This window comes from Thunnus albacares, chromosome 1, assembly GCF_914725855.1.
Source record: "Thunnus albacares chromosome 1, fThuAlb1.1, whole genome shotgun sequence".
Classification (NCBI taxonomy): Eukaryota; Metazoa; Chordata; class Actinopteri; order Scombriformes; family Scombridae; genus Thunnus; species Thunnus albacares.
Window position 1 is genome coordinate 27,883,357 of NC_058106.1, and position 12,603 is coordinate 27,895,959.

General features: G+C 41.0%; 1 protein-coding gene across 12 annotated transcripts in view; it reads right to left on the minus strand.

The window, feature by feature from the left end:
* Positions 1-1,740: 1,740 nt before the first annotated feature.
* baz2ba (bromodomain adjacent to zinc finger domain, 2Ba) overlaps positions 1,741-12,603 on the minus strand; it is a 76,696-nt gene continuing 65,833 nt past the window's right edge. For 8 of the 12 annotated variants that reach the window (XM_044352745.1, XM_044352728.1, XM_044352777.1 and 5 more), the window contains 12 exons: positions 12,514-12,576; positions 11,755-11,899; positions 9,828-10,642; positions 9,411-9,663; positions 9,025-9,180; positions 7,445-7,605; positions 6,996-7,336; positions 6,247-6,382; positions 5,989-6,135; positions 5,074-5,375; positions 3,374-3,517; positions 1,741-3,197 (listed from right to left, as the gene is read on the minus strand). In XM_044352745.1, the coding sequence (XP_044208680.1) occupies positions 3,041-3,197; positions 3,374-3,517; positions 5,074-5,375; positions 5,989-6,135; positions 6,247-6,382; positions 6,996-7,336; positions 7,445-7,605; positions 9,025-9,180; positions 9,411-9,663; positions 9,828-10,642; positions 11,755-11,899; positions 12,514-12,576 (2,820 nt within the window). In that variant the 3' untranslated portion in view covers positions 1,741-3,040. The remainder of the gene's footprint in view (positions 3,198-3,373; positions 3,518-5,073; positions 5,376-5,988; positions 6,136-6,246; positions 6,383-6,995; positions 7,337-7,444; positions 7,606-9,024; positions 9,181-9,410; positions 9,664-9,827; positions 10,643-11,754; positions 11,900-12,513; positions 12,577-12,603) is intronic. The other 4 variants (XM_044352802.1, XM_044352792.1, XM_044352783.1 and 1 more) reach the window with 1 other exon arrangement.

Sequence of the window (12,603 nt, forward strand, 5' to 3'; positions counted from 1 at the left end):
TCGTATTTTATTCTACTTTATACTTCAGTGGGAAATATTGTATTTTTTTTTACTCCAAAGCAATTATTTAACAGCTATATTTACTTTTCAGATTTTACAGACAAAACATATGATCAGTTTATAAAATATGATGTGTATAAAGTAATTGAAATTGGCTCCACCTTGACCAACTACAACATTGAAGTGCTGCTTACATGTTAATTTATCAATAATATAATAACTGTTATGGGCCATTCTGCAAAATTTGTACTTTTGATACTTCAGGTACATTTTGTTGCCAGTACTTCTGTACTATTACCGAAGAAAAATTACAAATGCAGGATTTGTACTTGTTATGGAACATGTTTTTGTGTGGTGCTGGTAACCAAATTGTATAAATACTTCTTCCACTGCTGATTTAATGCATGTTAACTGTTATATACTGCACCATTTTATATAGTTGTAACCTTTATTTGCAGATTTATTGTGCTCAATTCCCTTCTTCTGCACTATACTTGGAGGTAGGCTGGTTTGGTGACAAAATGCTGTTTTTAAAATGAGTTTTAACTTTGTCATCCATAGTTTACAATGTATTATTTTGTGAGCTGGTATTACTTCCATAACAACATGAAAACCCATAATATAACAAGAGTAAATAAGCTTAAACTTTCAAATTTATGTTTTTGTAATCCATCCTTACACTCAGCTGGACGTTAAGGTTTTAGATTTTTGTTTTTAGCAAGTCTATGTTAGCAATGCTGGGAAAAGGTATCTGATGGTAACGTATTGGATTGTTAACTGAGACATAACATCTTGACAAACATGCCTTTGTGAACCACTTTACACTTTGTACACTCTAAAAACAAATGTTTTGACTCAACAAAACTAGTCCAACTAGTTTTTTCCACAATATTTAAAAGGAATGTTTAAGTATCATGTTCTTAATTACCATAATTATGAACACAAGTTTTTAAGTGGGAAAAAAAATGTGTCTGTGGCTAAATTTAGATTACACAATGTAGCTAACCGTTACATGTATTAGCAAAATTGAAACATGTTTTTCCTCCCTACTGCACAAATGAAAAGCCCTCTTTTAAACTAAAGGGTAGATTGGCCAGATTACACTGCTAAATATGACTAAATAACAGATTCCATTAAGTTGTGTGTTCGCATTTTTTTTATGTACACAAGTCCACTATTGGTCTTATCATAATTGAGAACATTGCTTTAGTAAAATGTGTTTGTAAATGAAATGATACTCACCATGAAAATGTCCTCTGTATCCATGTGTGATATTTGTTCAGCCTACAGCTCCTCTAATACACAGTCTGAACTGTCTGATTTAAAGTGGATGGAGGACGAAATCCTGCACTCAAGGTGGGGAGAAATTAAGTAATCAAGCCAATTTCATTTGTTCGTTATTACAACTTGAATTTCGTTTTAAATCAATGAATGCAGAAATTTGAGTTGAAGTTAAACACAATATAAGATTGATGTAATTACTAACATTTTCATGTCAACACAACACATTAAGATAATGTTTAGAATTTAAAAAGCTTATCTAAATCATTGAAAACAAATTTGTATCTTGCAACTATGCATTTAATTTAGTGGGAAAAGTTCCACAGAATTACTTTTTAAAGTGTATTTGCGGTGTCTATCCGCATGCAGTCAATACATAAATGAGTTTTACTTCCAGACTTGCCATTAACCTAACTCTAAAGTAGTTGCGTGAGATGAGACTGAAAGAACAAAAGTCACTTACGTTGAAAAACATCCTTTTAATAGGTCCGTGCCACACACTAGTGAAAAATAAAGCTCCTACAAAAGAATGATACTTTTATTCCACAATATCTTAAATAAAGTAACTTCAAGTACTCTTGACTTGGGTACAAAAAAATCTAGCTGCCTCCATCAGGCCACAACACACAGCAAGGTTCAACACAGTGGTTACAAATGGCCTTAGGTCCTCTGTATTGTGGCAGATAACGAGGAAATGCATCATGGAAGCATAACTGAATGCTTGTTGTTCCTTTTTTTTTTTCTTCTTCTTCTATGGTGAGGAATGATTTCTGTGTCACTGTCCAGCTTTGGAGGCCTTGTTGGATTAAAATCATATAAAAAAATAATGTCGTCATAAGAATGAAAACTAAAAACAGTAACATCCCCTACATGCCCCTGTTGGAAGGGTAGGCACTACCAAGATTAAGGATACCACAGTGTTTGCAGAGGATATGTATATACTGTACAAACAATATTTATGATAATGTTTTCATCACGTTCACTAAAATAGAATGCTACAATCATTCTAAGGCATAAACAATATCTTAATATTCTTAAACAATTTTTACACATCGTTCCAAACAAGACATAATATTGACATTAATAAACAGTATATACACATGAATCACCATTGTCTAACTGTCCCTCTGCTGTTCCTGTAAATAAATGCAGTTTTACAGTTTGAACAAATGAATAAAGTCCTCTGATGCCCCAAAGCACTGAACAGTGTAAACAGTTTTTTTTTTTTCTTTTCTTGGCTTTGTTTGATATTTGGGAGAAAAATTATAACACAAAGACACATTCCTTTTCAATTCAAAGCAGTTCAGCTGATTCTTCCTTTTCATAGAAAATGAAGTGGACCTTGATTCATAAATAATTATTACAAAATTAAATACATTCACTATAATACGATTAAATAACAAAAAAACTATTTACAAGTAGTGGAAAGTATTCTAGCGCAGACATATCAGTGACAGTTGAGGATTCATTCAGTGCAGTGTTCGGAGACAGGGAATGGTATTGCACTACGACACCCCATTGCTCTGGGACTCTTTGGGGCTTTTATCCCTGTTGTAATAATCCAGCGCACCTCACTTTTTTTTTTTTCAAGGTGACAACTCTCTCTTAGCACACCATGGGTTCCTTATTAAGGAATTGACTTCTTTCATCCTGCAAAGCCACATTCGCCACCCCCGAAAAAAATAAAAAAATAAAAATAAAACCTGGTGCCCCGATATGAAAAGTAGAATGGGTTTATGGGGAGAATCTGAACAGACGTTTAGTTTGTTTGTTTCAGAAGCTCAGTCCAGCGCTTCTCAAAGAACTTCCTCATGTTATGACCAGCTCGACCAATCTCTGAATTGTCTTCATTGAATTTTTCACAGTTATCAAACACCAAGTTGACATCGATGATGAAAGTCTCCAGGTTTTGATACCTGAAATATAAAGAAAATCTTAAAATGAGAACGTACATTTTACATAAAACAGCTGATACATGACATACTGTGGAGTAACTATAACTTATTTCCTGTAAAACACTTTAAATTCTGTGCAATGGGCCTGAAAGCTTTCAGTAGAGAAAGAAAAAAAAACAGAGAAGATGGGAACTCACTGGCTGCTCACAAGCTTCTCACGTATGGTGGAGAAGTCCATAGGTTTCTTGATGACCTTCCTGTAGCCGGGGACCGATTTCAGGTTGACAGGTGTGAGAAAAGGCCATGCATCCTGATGTCGCTCCAGCTCTGCAAGGAGTACCCTGTTGAGCGTACAAACACAAATACACACAAACCAAGAGTTTATTTGTGAGTCCTTGGATATCAAACAGAGAAACTGTCGCACACTGGGAAGTTTTAAAGTGGCTATAATCAATATTTTATGTTTGCAATGGGTCACATGAATTCTGAAAGGGGTTGCTAACAGCAACAAACCCACAGAAAGTTATCACCCAGATTATCACCGGATTGTTTTTAGCATGTTTGCTAATTGTTTTGGTTTTCTTGCCTACAACTTTACAGTTTGAATTCATTCTCATCGCTCTCATCAACATCATTTTCATCCGCAGCATGCAGCTGTTTTCAGTGAATAACCTGCTAGTAACTACCTGCCCGGCACCAGACAGCAAACAGACACAGGTAGCAATTAGCTGGTGAACATGGTGTCACGGTTCCTGCTTCAGTCCTATGTCTCCCTACCTGTTGCTCTCTCCCTGTGCGTGTGATTGTGTGAGTGGAGACAGGTGTGCTGGAGTCAGAGCAGAGCCCCACCAGCTGCAATCTCTTCCATAATCAAAACCACTACTTATACTCATCCCTGTCAGAGCCACACCACCAGATCACAGCCTCTGTTCAGTCAGTCTACATTTCAAGCCATTTATCCTGTTATCGTGTTGTTGCCTGTCTTTCTGGTTTAACCCTGTCTCCTGTTTCCTGCAGTCCAGTTTGCTCTGATCTCCGGTCCCTGTCTCCTGTCTCATCAGCCCTGCTTCCCTGCACTGTGCTGGACCCGTGTTCTATTCTGCTTTCCCCCCCACGGATTCCACTCAAGATCTGCTCCCCTTGCCCCAGACTGCCTCAGCCCCAGGTTCCCTGCTACCCCTCTAAGCTTCCCCAGTCTTGCATTCCCTGATAAATACCTTGTTTCTAGCATATCCCTATCTCCTCGCCTGTGTCTGCACTTAAGTGCACCTGCGCTGCCCCACGTAACACATGGTGGAGCATTTAGCTGCTAAAGAGACGGGTATTACCCTCAGGAGATGGTGAAGAGCAGAACAGAGCTGACTTAAAAGGTGATAATATATCAGTGTGGTGTTTACAGATTGTTGCTGCTTCCTCTGAGTGGCCAAAAAAGGAGCTATTGCAGGTTTAAGATTTGCATATGATGTAAGCTTTTATTAACAATTGCAAAAGTTATATATTCCATTGAATAAATTCACTGAATCTGAACTGATACTAGCCAAAATTAAACCAGGCTTGTAGCTGACCATGTGCCTTTCATGAGGGGTAAATACATTTCAGGTTTGAAGAAAATAATTTGATGTGTAACAAGACTTCAATATATATGTGTGTGTATATGTATGTGTGTATATGTATGTGTGTGTGTATATATATATATATATATATATATATATATATATATATATATATATATATATATATATATATATATATACTAATAAAGTGAAAACACATCAGCTCCTTGCAACTTTGAGGTCATAGAGTAGGTGGCAGCTACTGTACAACTGTTTAGAAAAGAGTGTTAAGTAAATGGAGAATTCAAGAGAAAGACAAGTATGAGCAAGCTGGGGGCACATACCTGCATAATCCCAGGTCCCTGTTGTTGTCTCTTGCCGTCTTGGCTCGTTTCACACACACAGGGCCCTCCTGATTGGCTGCTGGCAGAGCAGGTGAGCTCTCCTCTGTTTTCCTCTTCCTGCTGTTGTCTTTAGCTCCTTTCTTGGGTGTGCTGCTGGCACTGGCCGAGTCATCCTCAGACACTTCCCCGTTTCCAGCCTGCTTCCCGTTCTTTTTTGTCTCTCCGCCTTTCTTACCACCTCCTGCGCTGGATGCTACTGGTTTGCTTGGAGGCTTCTTGTTTTTGGGAGATGGACCGCTTGCCTGCAGAGTAAACAATGCATATCCTGAGGTCTGGCACAATTAAAACTAATAGTATAGTGTACAGTCAGACCTATTTATCATACTAATATTGGCCTTTTCTAAAATATTAAACCAATTTGTCATATTTTACAACACCAATATTATTATTCTACCCTGACCACATCTACATGAAAATGTCTGTAAAGCTTGCAATAAAATCTGATTTTCTTTATCTGTTTTCCACAAGCTTCTCAGAGTTTAATCACTATGAATATTAATGGAGAGTTTATGACAATCGTAAAAGTATAAAAGTTGAGTTCATGCTGCAGAAAATAAATGTTTTGATGAAATGTATCCTGTGTGTAAATCCTTGCAGGAGAGAATTCAATGAAAATGAAAATTGTTCACTTTTAAAAAACTGAATATTGACACATAATATAATCCATCAGCAGCTTTAATACAAATATATCTGTACTTGCTTTCAGAAACCAACATTGGCAAAGTCCTTCTGTGGTGTGGATATTTTCCTAAACTCCCCAAGTACAAATATGCAGAAAATGATTTTACATGATTGATTTTTCTACAAATGAGTCATTGAGGACAGTTGACAATGCATAATAAAATGCTTTGATACCTTGGATATGCAGGCCGGGCAGTACCAGTCTCCCTCTGGGATACTAGTGATTTTGGGTTTGTGACAGTAAGTGTGGCAGCCTTTGTCACAGCCATCACACAGCAGGAGGAGGTCCTCGTTATCCCCCTTCTTGCACATCTGACAGTACTAAAAAAACAAGTAAATCCATTAAAAACACAAGTACACTTCCCTAATAAAGTTATTTTTTTTGTCATTGAAATACACTGAGACTGTGGTTCTACTTTATCTGCTGCTTACCACTTTCATGATGGACCGCTCCCAGGCGATAGACTTCTGCAGTTGCTGGATACACATGGCCAACTGGGCAGCACTACGCACTTCAGTCAGGGCCTTCCTCCACACCTTCATCCCGTGGGCCACCTCCTCCTCACCACTGAGAGAAGATAATGAGGAACGATGGGAAGGTTATGACAAACACAAATACATACATATGTGTGAATATGTGGGCACGTACACACACACACAGCAGTTAACTGTATCAGTTCCACCAGCCGCCAATAAGACAGCAGACCATAGAGAGCTCCAGCTGTGCAGAGACAGGCATGAGGATTTTGGGGGTATAGGGCGCTGGGGAGAGGTACACACCGATTTTGTCATGTTAAGGGGACATTCATGCAGAAAGAGTGAAGTAGTGGAACCTGTGTAAGTGTATACTGTATAGTGGGAGCCATGAGTATGCCCATAACCAAGGTTACTGATGCACAACACCATGCAGATGGCTGCAGAAAAATAAACAATACCAGTAAAAAAAAAAAGCCTGAACAGGAAACAAAACTAAGTGGAGTGGAGTTAAGTCCCCCCCCACCCCCAAAAAAATGCACAAGACCAAAGAAACAAACAAAAGTGCAACAAGCCACCACAAAAATCTGCTGCGAAAGCAGCAAAGACCCTCCCTTTTGAGTAAAATGGGAAACGTAAAGCACACACAGAGAGAGGAAAGGGTCTTAGTGGGAGAGTGGGGAGCTTTGGTTGGAGAAATGACCTACCCTTCCCTGTCAGCACTAGTGGATGGGGCGGGGGCAGGGACAGTGACCGTACCCACATTATCCAGCCTGATCTGAATGGTGGTACCTAAGGGGCTCCTCAGGTACCTTCTCTCGATGTTGCGCTCCAGATCAGCCAGACGTGTCACTGCTATGTCCAGTGGGTTGTCCGGGTGACGCAACACCCCGCCCTTCTCCCCCCGCTCCTCTGGGTGATCCCTGGAGTCCTTGGAGTCCTTGTCCTTGGAGTCGTTTGCTGATGCTGGCATGGATTTGGTGGGGGGCTTGTGCTCGTAATACACCAGATCCTCCCGCTCAGACTGAGGATCTGGATATGTCCAGCCCTGGGGGAGGAAATCAGCTGTTGAGTCTTTTGGCATCTTACCACAGTACTCAACGTGTTTAGACATATTTACACTACTAACAAAATGTGTAGTATTAAAGTATTTTACCTTGACCTGCAGGCTGGCTGCAGTGACCTTCCTCTCCAGCTCCTCTACCTGCTGTAGCACGGCGATGTCCATCTCCATCGCCTGCTCCTCCACACACCAGCCTCGCACCGACTCTACACTGACCTGGCTCTCCTCCAGTTCACGCAGCTCAATCATGGCCACTAGATGGATGATATGACAGATATAAACACATCAGACATCAGTAAGCCATTAACACACACATATAGAGGTATTCCTACAGGATGATGAAGTTCAACCGTAAATAATACAGTGGTTATAGTGTTTTCAGAAATCCCCAGGGACTATTAAGGGTGCTTTCACACCTGTCTTGTTTAGTTTGGTTGAATTCAAACCTGGAGAGTTTACTCCCTTGGTGTGGTTCATTCGGGCAGGTGTGAACACAGCAATCGCACTCGGGTGTGGACCAAAACAACTGGACTGAGACCTTGTTGAAGAGGTGGTCTCGGTCCAGTTGCAAACAAACACTAATATGGTTCATTTGAGGTATGAACGTTATCCGACCAAGATCTGACCCAACTACAGGAAGCATTGCACATTTTTTAGATTAAAGCAGCTCCCGTAGCCAGCTGTGCTGTGCATTAGGCTCCCTTCTCCTCTTCAGCCAACTGAAGGCAGCATGTCTTCTTCACGTAATGTGAAGCAACACATTATTCTCCAGACGTTGCCTTGAAGTGCGTTCAAAAGTGCCATTCTGCTTGCATATTTTGGCTTGGTATACGGCCCAACATCTGGGCCGGATTACACATATATCGCATTGAATGAGTGCCCAGGGGCACCAGCCAATTTGCCGTTCTGGGGGGCACCAACGTGAAAAAAATGAAAAACATATAGTTTTCTTGGTCAGAAACAGCAGATACAACATTTATAAAGCATTTGATTTAGCTTTTATTCATCATTATTCTTATTAATAAGAATATGAATAATAGGAATAAGAAAACAGTTGAAAAGTAGCTGGTGCTGTGAGTCTTTCAGCACCACAGGGGTGAGGAGAGAGAGAGAGATGCTGTTTATTGCAACAATAACAGTAGTACACTTTATTGCTGATAGAAAATATGTTCAAAGACCATTACTAGCCTAATCCACCCTCCTGTGTGGAATGAGTACACCTTTGTATCCCTTAGTGCTATGGTTCATACATTAGTTTTATTTTCTGTTTTACAAAGGCGAGAAGGAAAATCGAGTCCTTTATAAATATTGTAGCCTATCTGCCGTTTCTGAAAAACAAACTCTCCTTTCTCCGCCTGCCAACCCCATGAGATTTCTGACTAATGAACAGACTGACAACTCCCACATGGCTTTTGTTGATGCATTTTGATTTGCTTGAAATTTTGCTGTGTGAAACCAAACCAAACCAAAGAGAAAATGCAACAAAGTAGCAACTCATACACTGATTCGGACCAAAGCAAACAAACTATAGGTGTGAAAACGCTCCAGAGTGCTGTTATATAAATGACAACACACCAAAACTAAATATTTTATTACTATAAAAATAATCTACTTCCTATGGATCAAAACAGAGCTCACTGAGTATGTGCTTGGAGGAGTGCTGCAACACTTACCGTCTCTGTGTTTAGTGCAGACCTGGGGGATGATCTCCATGTATTTCTGCATCTGCCTCTGGAGGCCTTTCTCTCTGATGCCTCGGCTGTGGAGAGCATTGACTAGAGCCCTCAGCTCCTCGATGTCAGACACCCGCCACCAACCTGTCAGCATTTCTGAGAAAATTCACACAAACAAGCATATAAGCAAGAAGACACTGAACATACATCACTATAAAAAGGTGCTTCATTCAGCTTTGTTATATACCCCGATGGTATTGTGTACAACAGAGCAGAACGCTCCCTAATCCAATTATCTTGGATTATTCAGGCAATTGAAATCTTTTCAGGCAGGTGAATTCCTTTCAATTAAAATATGGGAGCCTTAGATGGATTTTGTCACTTACCCTCTGGGATGGGCCGAGCTGTGAGGTGGTCGAGGGATTTGGGCATCTCCAGGGCAGGAGAGGGCATGGATGAGGTTTTCTCAATTCGAGGTAAAGGTGATTCACTCTTACTGGAGACACTTGCTGCTGTGTTGCCCTCCAGAGAGTGACCTGGCATGGGGCTGGGGCTGCTGCACAGAGGCAAGCTGGGACTCATCATGCCACTGGGCCAGCTTCCGAAAGAAACTCCTAGCAGTGAGCCACCTGACTTCGCCTGGGGAGAAAAGAGGATAAAAAAAGGTTTGAGGGAGGTGGAGGTGTAGGGAGAGCAAAACAGAGAGTCACAGTTCAGGTGATGTGGTACATAACAAACATAACTTTACAGATAACTGTACAGATAATCAGATATTTCTATACGTAGGTGGTCAGCAGCCTCACCTGCAGGGCTGATAGTGGGTAGGTGAGGAGGCCAGCCGGGTGGTGCGGGCTGGCAGAGGCTGAGGCAGCAGAAGGGGTGAGAGGCAGGGCAGGGGATGGAGGTGGGGATCTGGGCCTGGCAGGGGTGGAGGACGCCTGGGGGGATACACGGGGCACTCCTGGAGGAGTTGTGGTGATGGAAGAGAGGTCACAGGGGTTGCGAGGGAGCAGACTGAACCAGTGTCCGCTCCTCTCTGTCAAGACTCTGAGTAGCTGGTCGTTGGCTTGGAATGAGAGTTGTGGAGATGGAGCGGGTGATGGAGGAGTGTTCCCTGGGCTTTCTTGTGGGGCTGGCAGGCATGGGACAGATAAAGACGTGGAGACTGGGGGAGGGATATTTGCAGTGTCATTAGTGGTCACCATGGAAGGACTTGTTGCTACTGCCGGCTCAGAGGTATTGTTAGTTGGGGAGGATGATGTTACTGTGGTGGTGGCAATAGGAGTGCCCACAGGGCTGCCATTTTGTCTCACATGGGGATTCCCCTTGTCCTCTGCCTTCACAGTTTCTCTGCCAACGTCCTTGTTGACGTCCCGAACTGTGCACAGTTTAGATACACAGCCTGGTTGCTGGTAGAAGAGGGATGAGGAGTTTTCCTTCTCCTCGTGTTCCTTCTCCTCATCTGTCTGTTGCTCCAAGCCTTGTGTGCGTATGCTCTGCCCATCAAGGTTGGTGAGTTTCTCCTTCTGCAGCTCAATCTCCTGAGGTTCCTCTTTGACCTTGACCTCTTCTGCTGCTCTCCTCCTTCTCTGTCGCTCCTCCTCTAGTTCCTCTGGAGCTGCAAGGAAATAAGATTATAGAGTAGATTGTTAATATAACTGAAAACTCAATTATAGTGGTAGCTTTTGAGTGCTGATCATCCTGTAAAATGATTATACACTTGATTGTGGAAGCTTAGTAGAGATGAGTTAGATTTTAGTTTACAGATTCAATCTCAAATTAGTCTTGTGGTTGGTGCAGAGAATTAAGATAAAGTAAAACTTCATCAGCATATTTCACACTGCCACAAACAGCTGGACAAGCAGATTTATTGTCAGAGAAAAACAACATTTCTACCTTCCTGCAATGTCTGTTACTAGTTTTTACTCTCCAGATATTTTTTGGCAAATTGAAGCATCTTTTAATAAAACAATAAAACAGACTTAGGGCCTTTTCAAACCTGAGAGTCCGATCCAAGGTTCATGCTTTTGTTACATTGTGTACATTTTCTCCAGTCAGTTTTGGTTTCACAGCACACTAAAGAACCTTACATGACATACCTATGTGCTGTCGTCATCACTTATGTGGGCTGCATCTCCCTATACTTTACACTGATTGGTTTGTAGGCGTGCGTCCAACGTAGGCGTGTTGTCGTCAATTTGGAGGGTAGCTTTCTATTGCCATTTGAATTAATGGGGAAAAAAATTGAGCAGATTCGTGTCGTCGCCACTATAATAATATTATTATGGCATTACTTTATATTCGGGTGGCATTGCTCTCTCGTCCTCTCTTATCCTCTTTCTCTCATCCTCTCCCAAAATACCATGAAACTGTCAGCATTTTTATGAGTTTTTTCCAATTGACTTTTTATAACATCGTTGGACCATATTTCAATTAAAAAATGTGGTCTCCTCCTCTCCACTTGTGCTACCGCAGCTCATTTTTCCTTTTTTTGGCTTTGACAAAAGCCTGCCGGAACTTCTTGTAATTGGTCCGAAAGTCCAAACCATCTAAAAAAGGTTTTCACACTAGAAACGAACCAAATGCTAGTTCGGCTGTTTGGTCTGGACTGTGGTCCGGGGGAGGTTTCACACCTGTGATTTTGGTTTGGATCAAACTGAAAAGTCTGAAAATCTGGACCTAATGAGGTAGGTGTGAAAGGGCACTTAGTGTGTATTGTACTGTAACTACCTTCTCCACTCTCCATGGCTTCAATGAAGACCCCTCCACAGTGGGGAAGTACCCAGTACCGGCGGCGGTAACGATCCTGGCCATACATCATCGAGCGCAGAGAATGAGATATCTCAAACAGCTTTCGTCTGGTCTGGTGATGTTGCTGCAATTGAACATAACAGAATTTTTTAATTTCTATACATATTTTGATCAACAGACCTTCATGAAAACAAAAGACAATTATGCTGCCTAATGTCCCTTTGTAATCACTGTGATATATTAACCATTACATGCTATGCTAATGAGGTAATTTATTTAACTAATTAATGCCTTCATTAGCAAACAGCCATATGTCAGCATACATGTACATAAAATGTACATTAAACATGATTGGCATTAATAATGTGTATTAAAACATTAAGAGATTCAAGTAAATACGTTTTGTATCATTAATATAAGCATAAGACATCAAGGTTCTACAAAATCGAATCAGATCACCTACAGTGTTGGGAGTGTCATGGCAACATACAGTGCCATGTCTCAAACACCATTTATAGTGATGGTGAGAAGTTAAAAACAGCAAAAACTTTCTGTGGTTTATCTCTTCATAGTCACTTCCCCAAGAGACTTTTTTTTATCTTCAATAACCGTTTCCCTTTTTTAATCACATATTATCAATGTGAACCAACAGTGCATTCATTTTCTGATGCCTTATAAATTGAAGATAGTGAGTATTTACTCTGATACAGCACTTGGCCATTTTCAAAGAGAACAAACCTTGGCTAACTTCTCTATCTGCTTCTCCAGCTCCTCGATACTGGTGGCTTGGTCAACTTCATCCTGACAGGACAGAACAAACACAGTCTG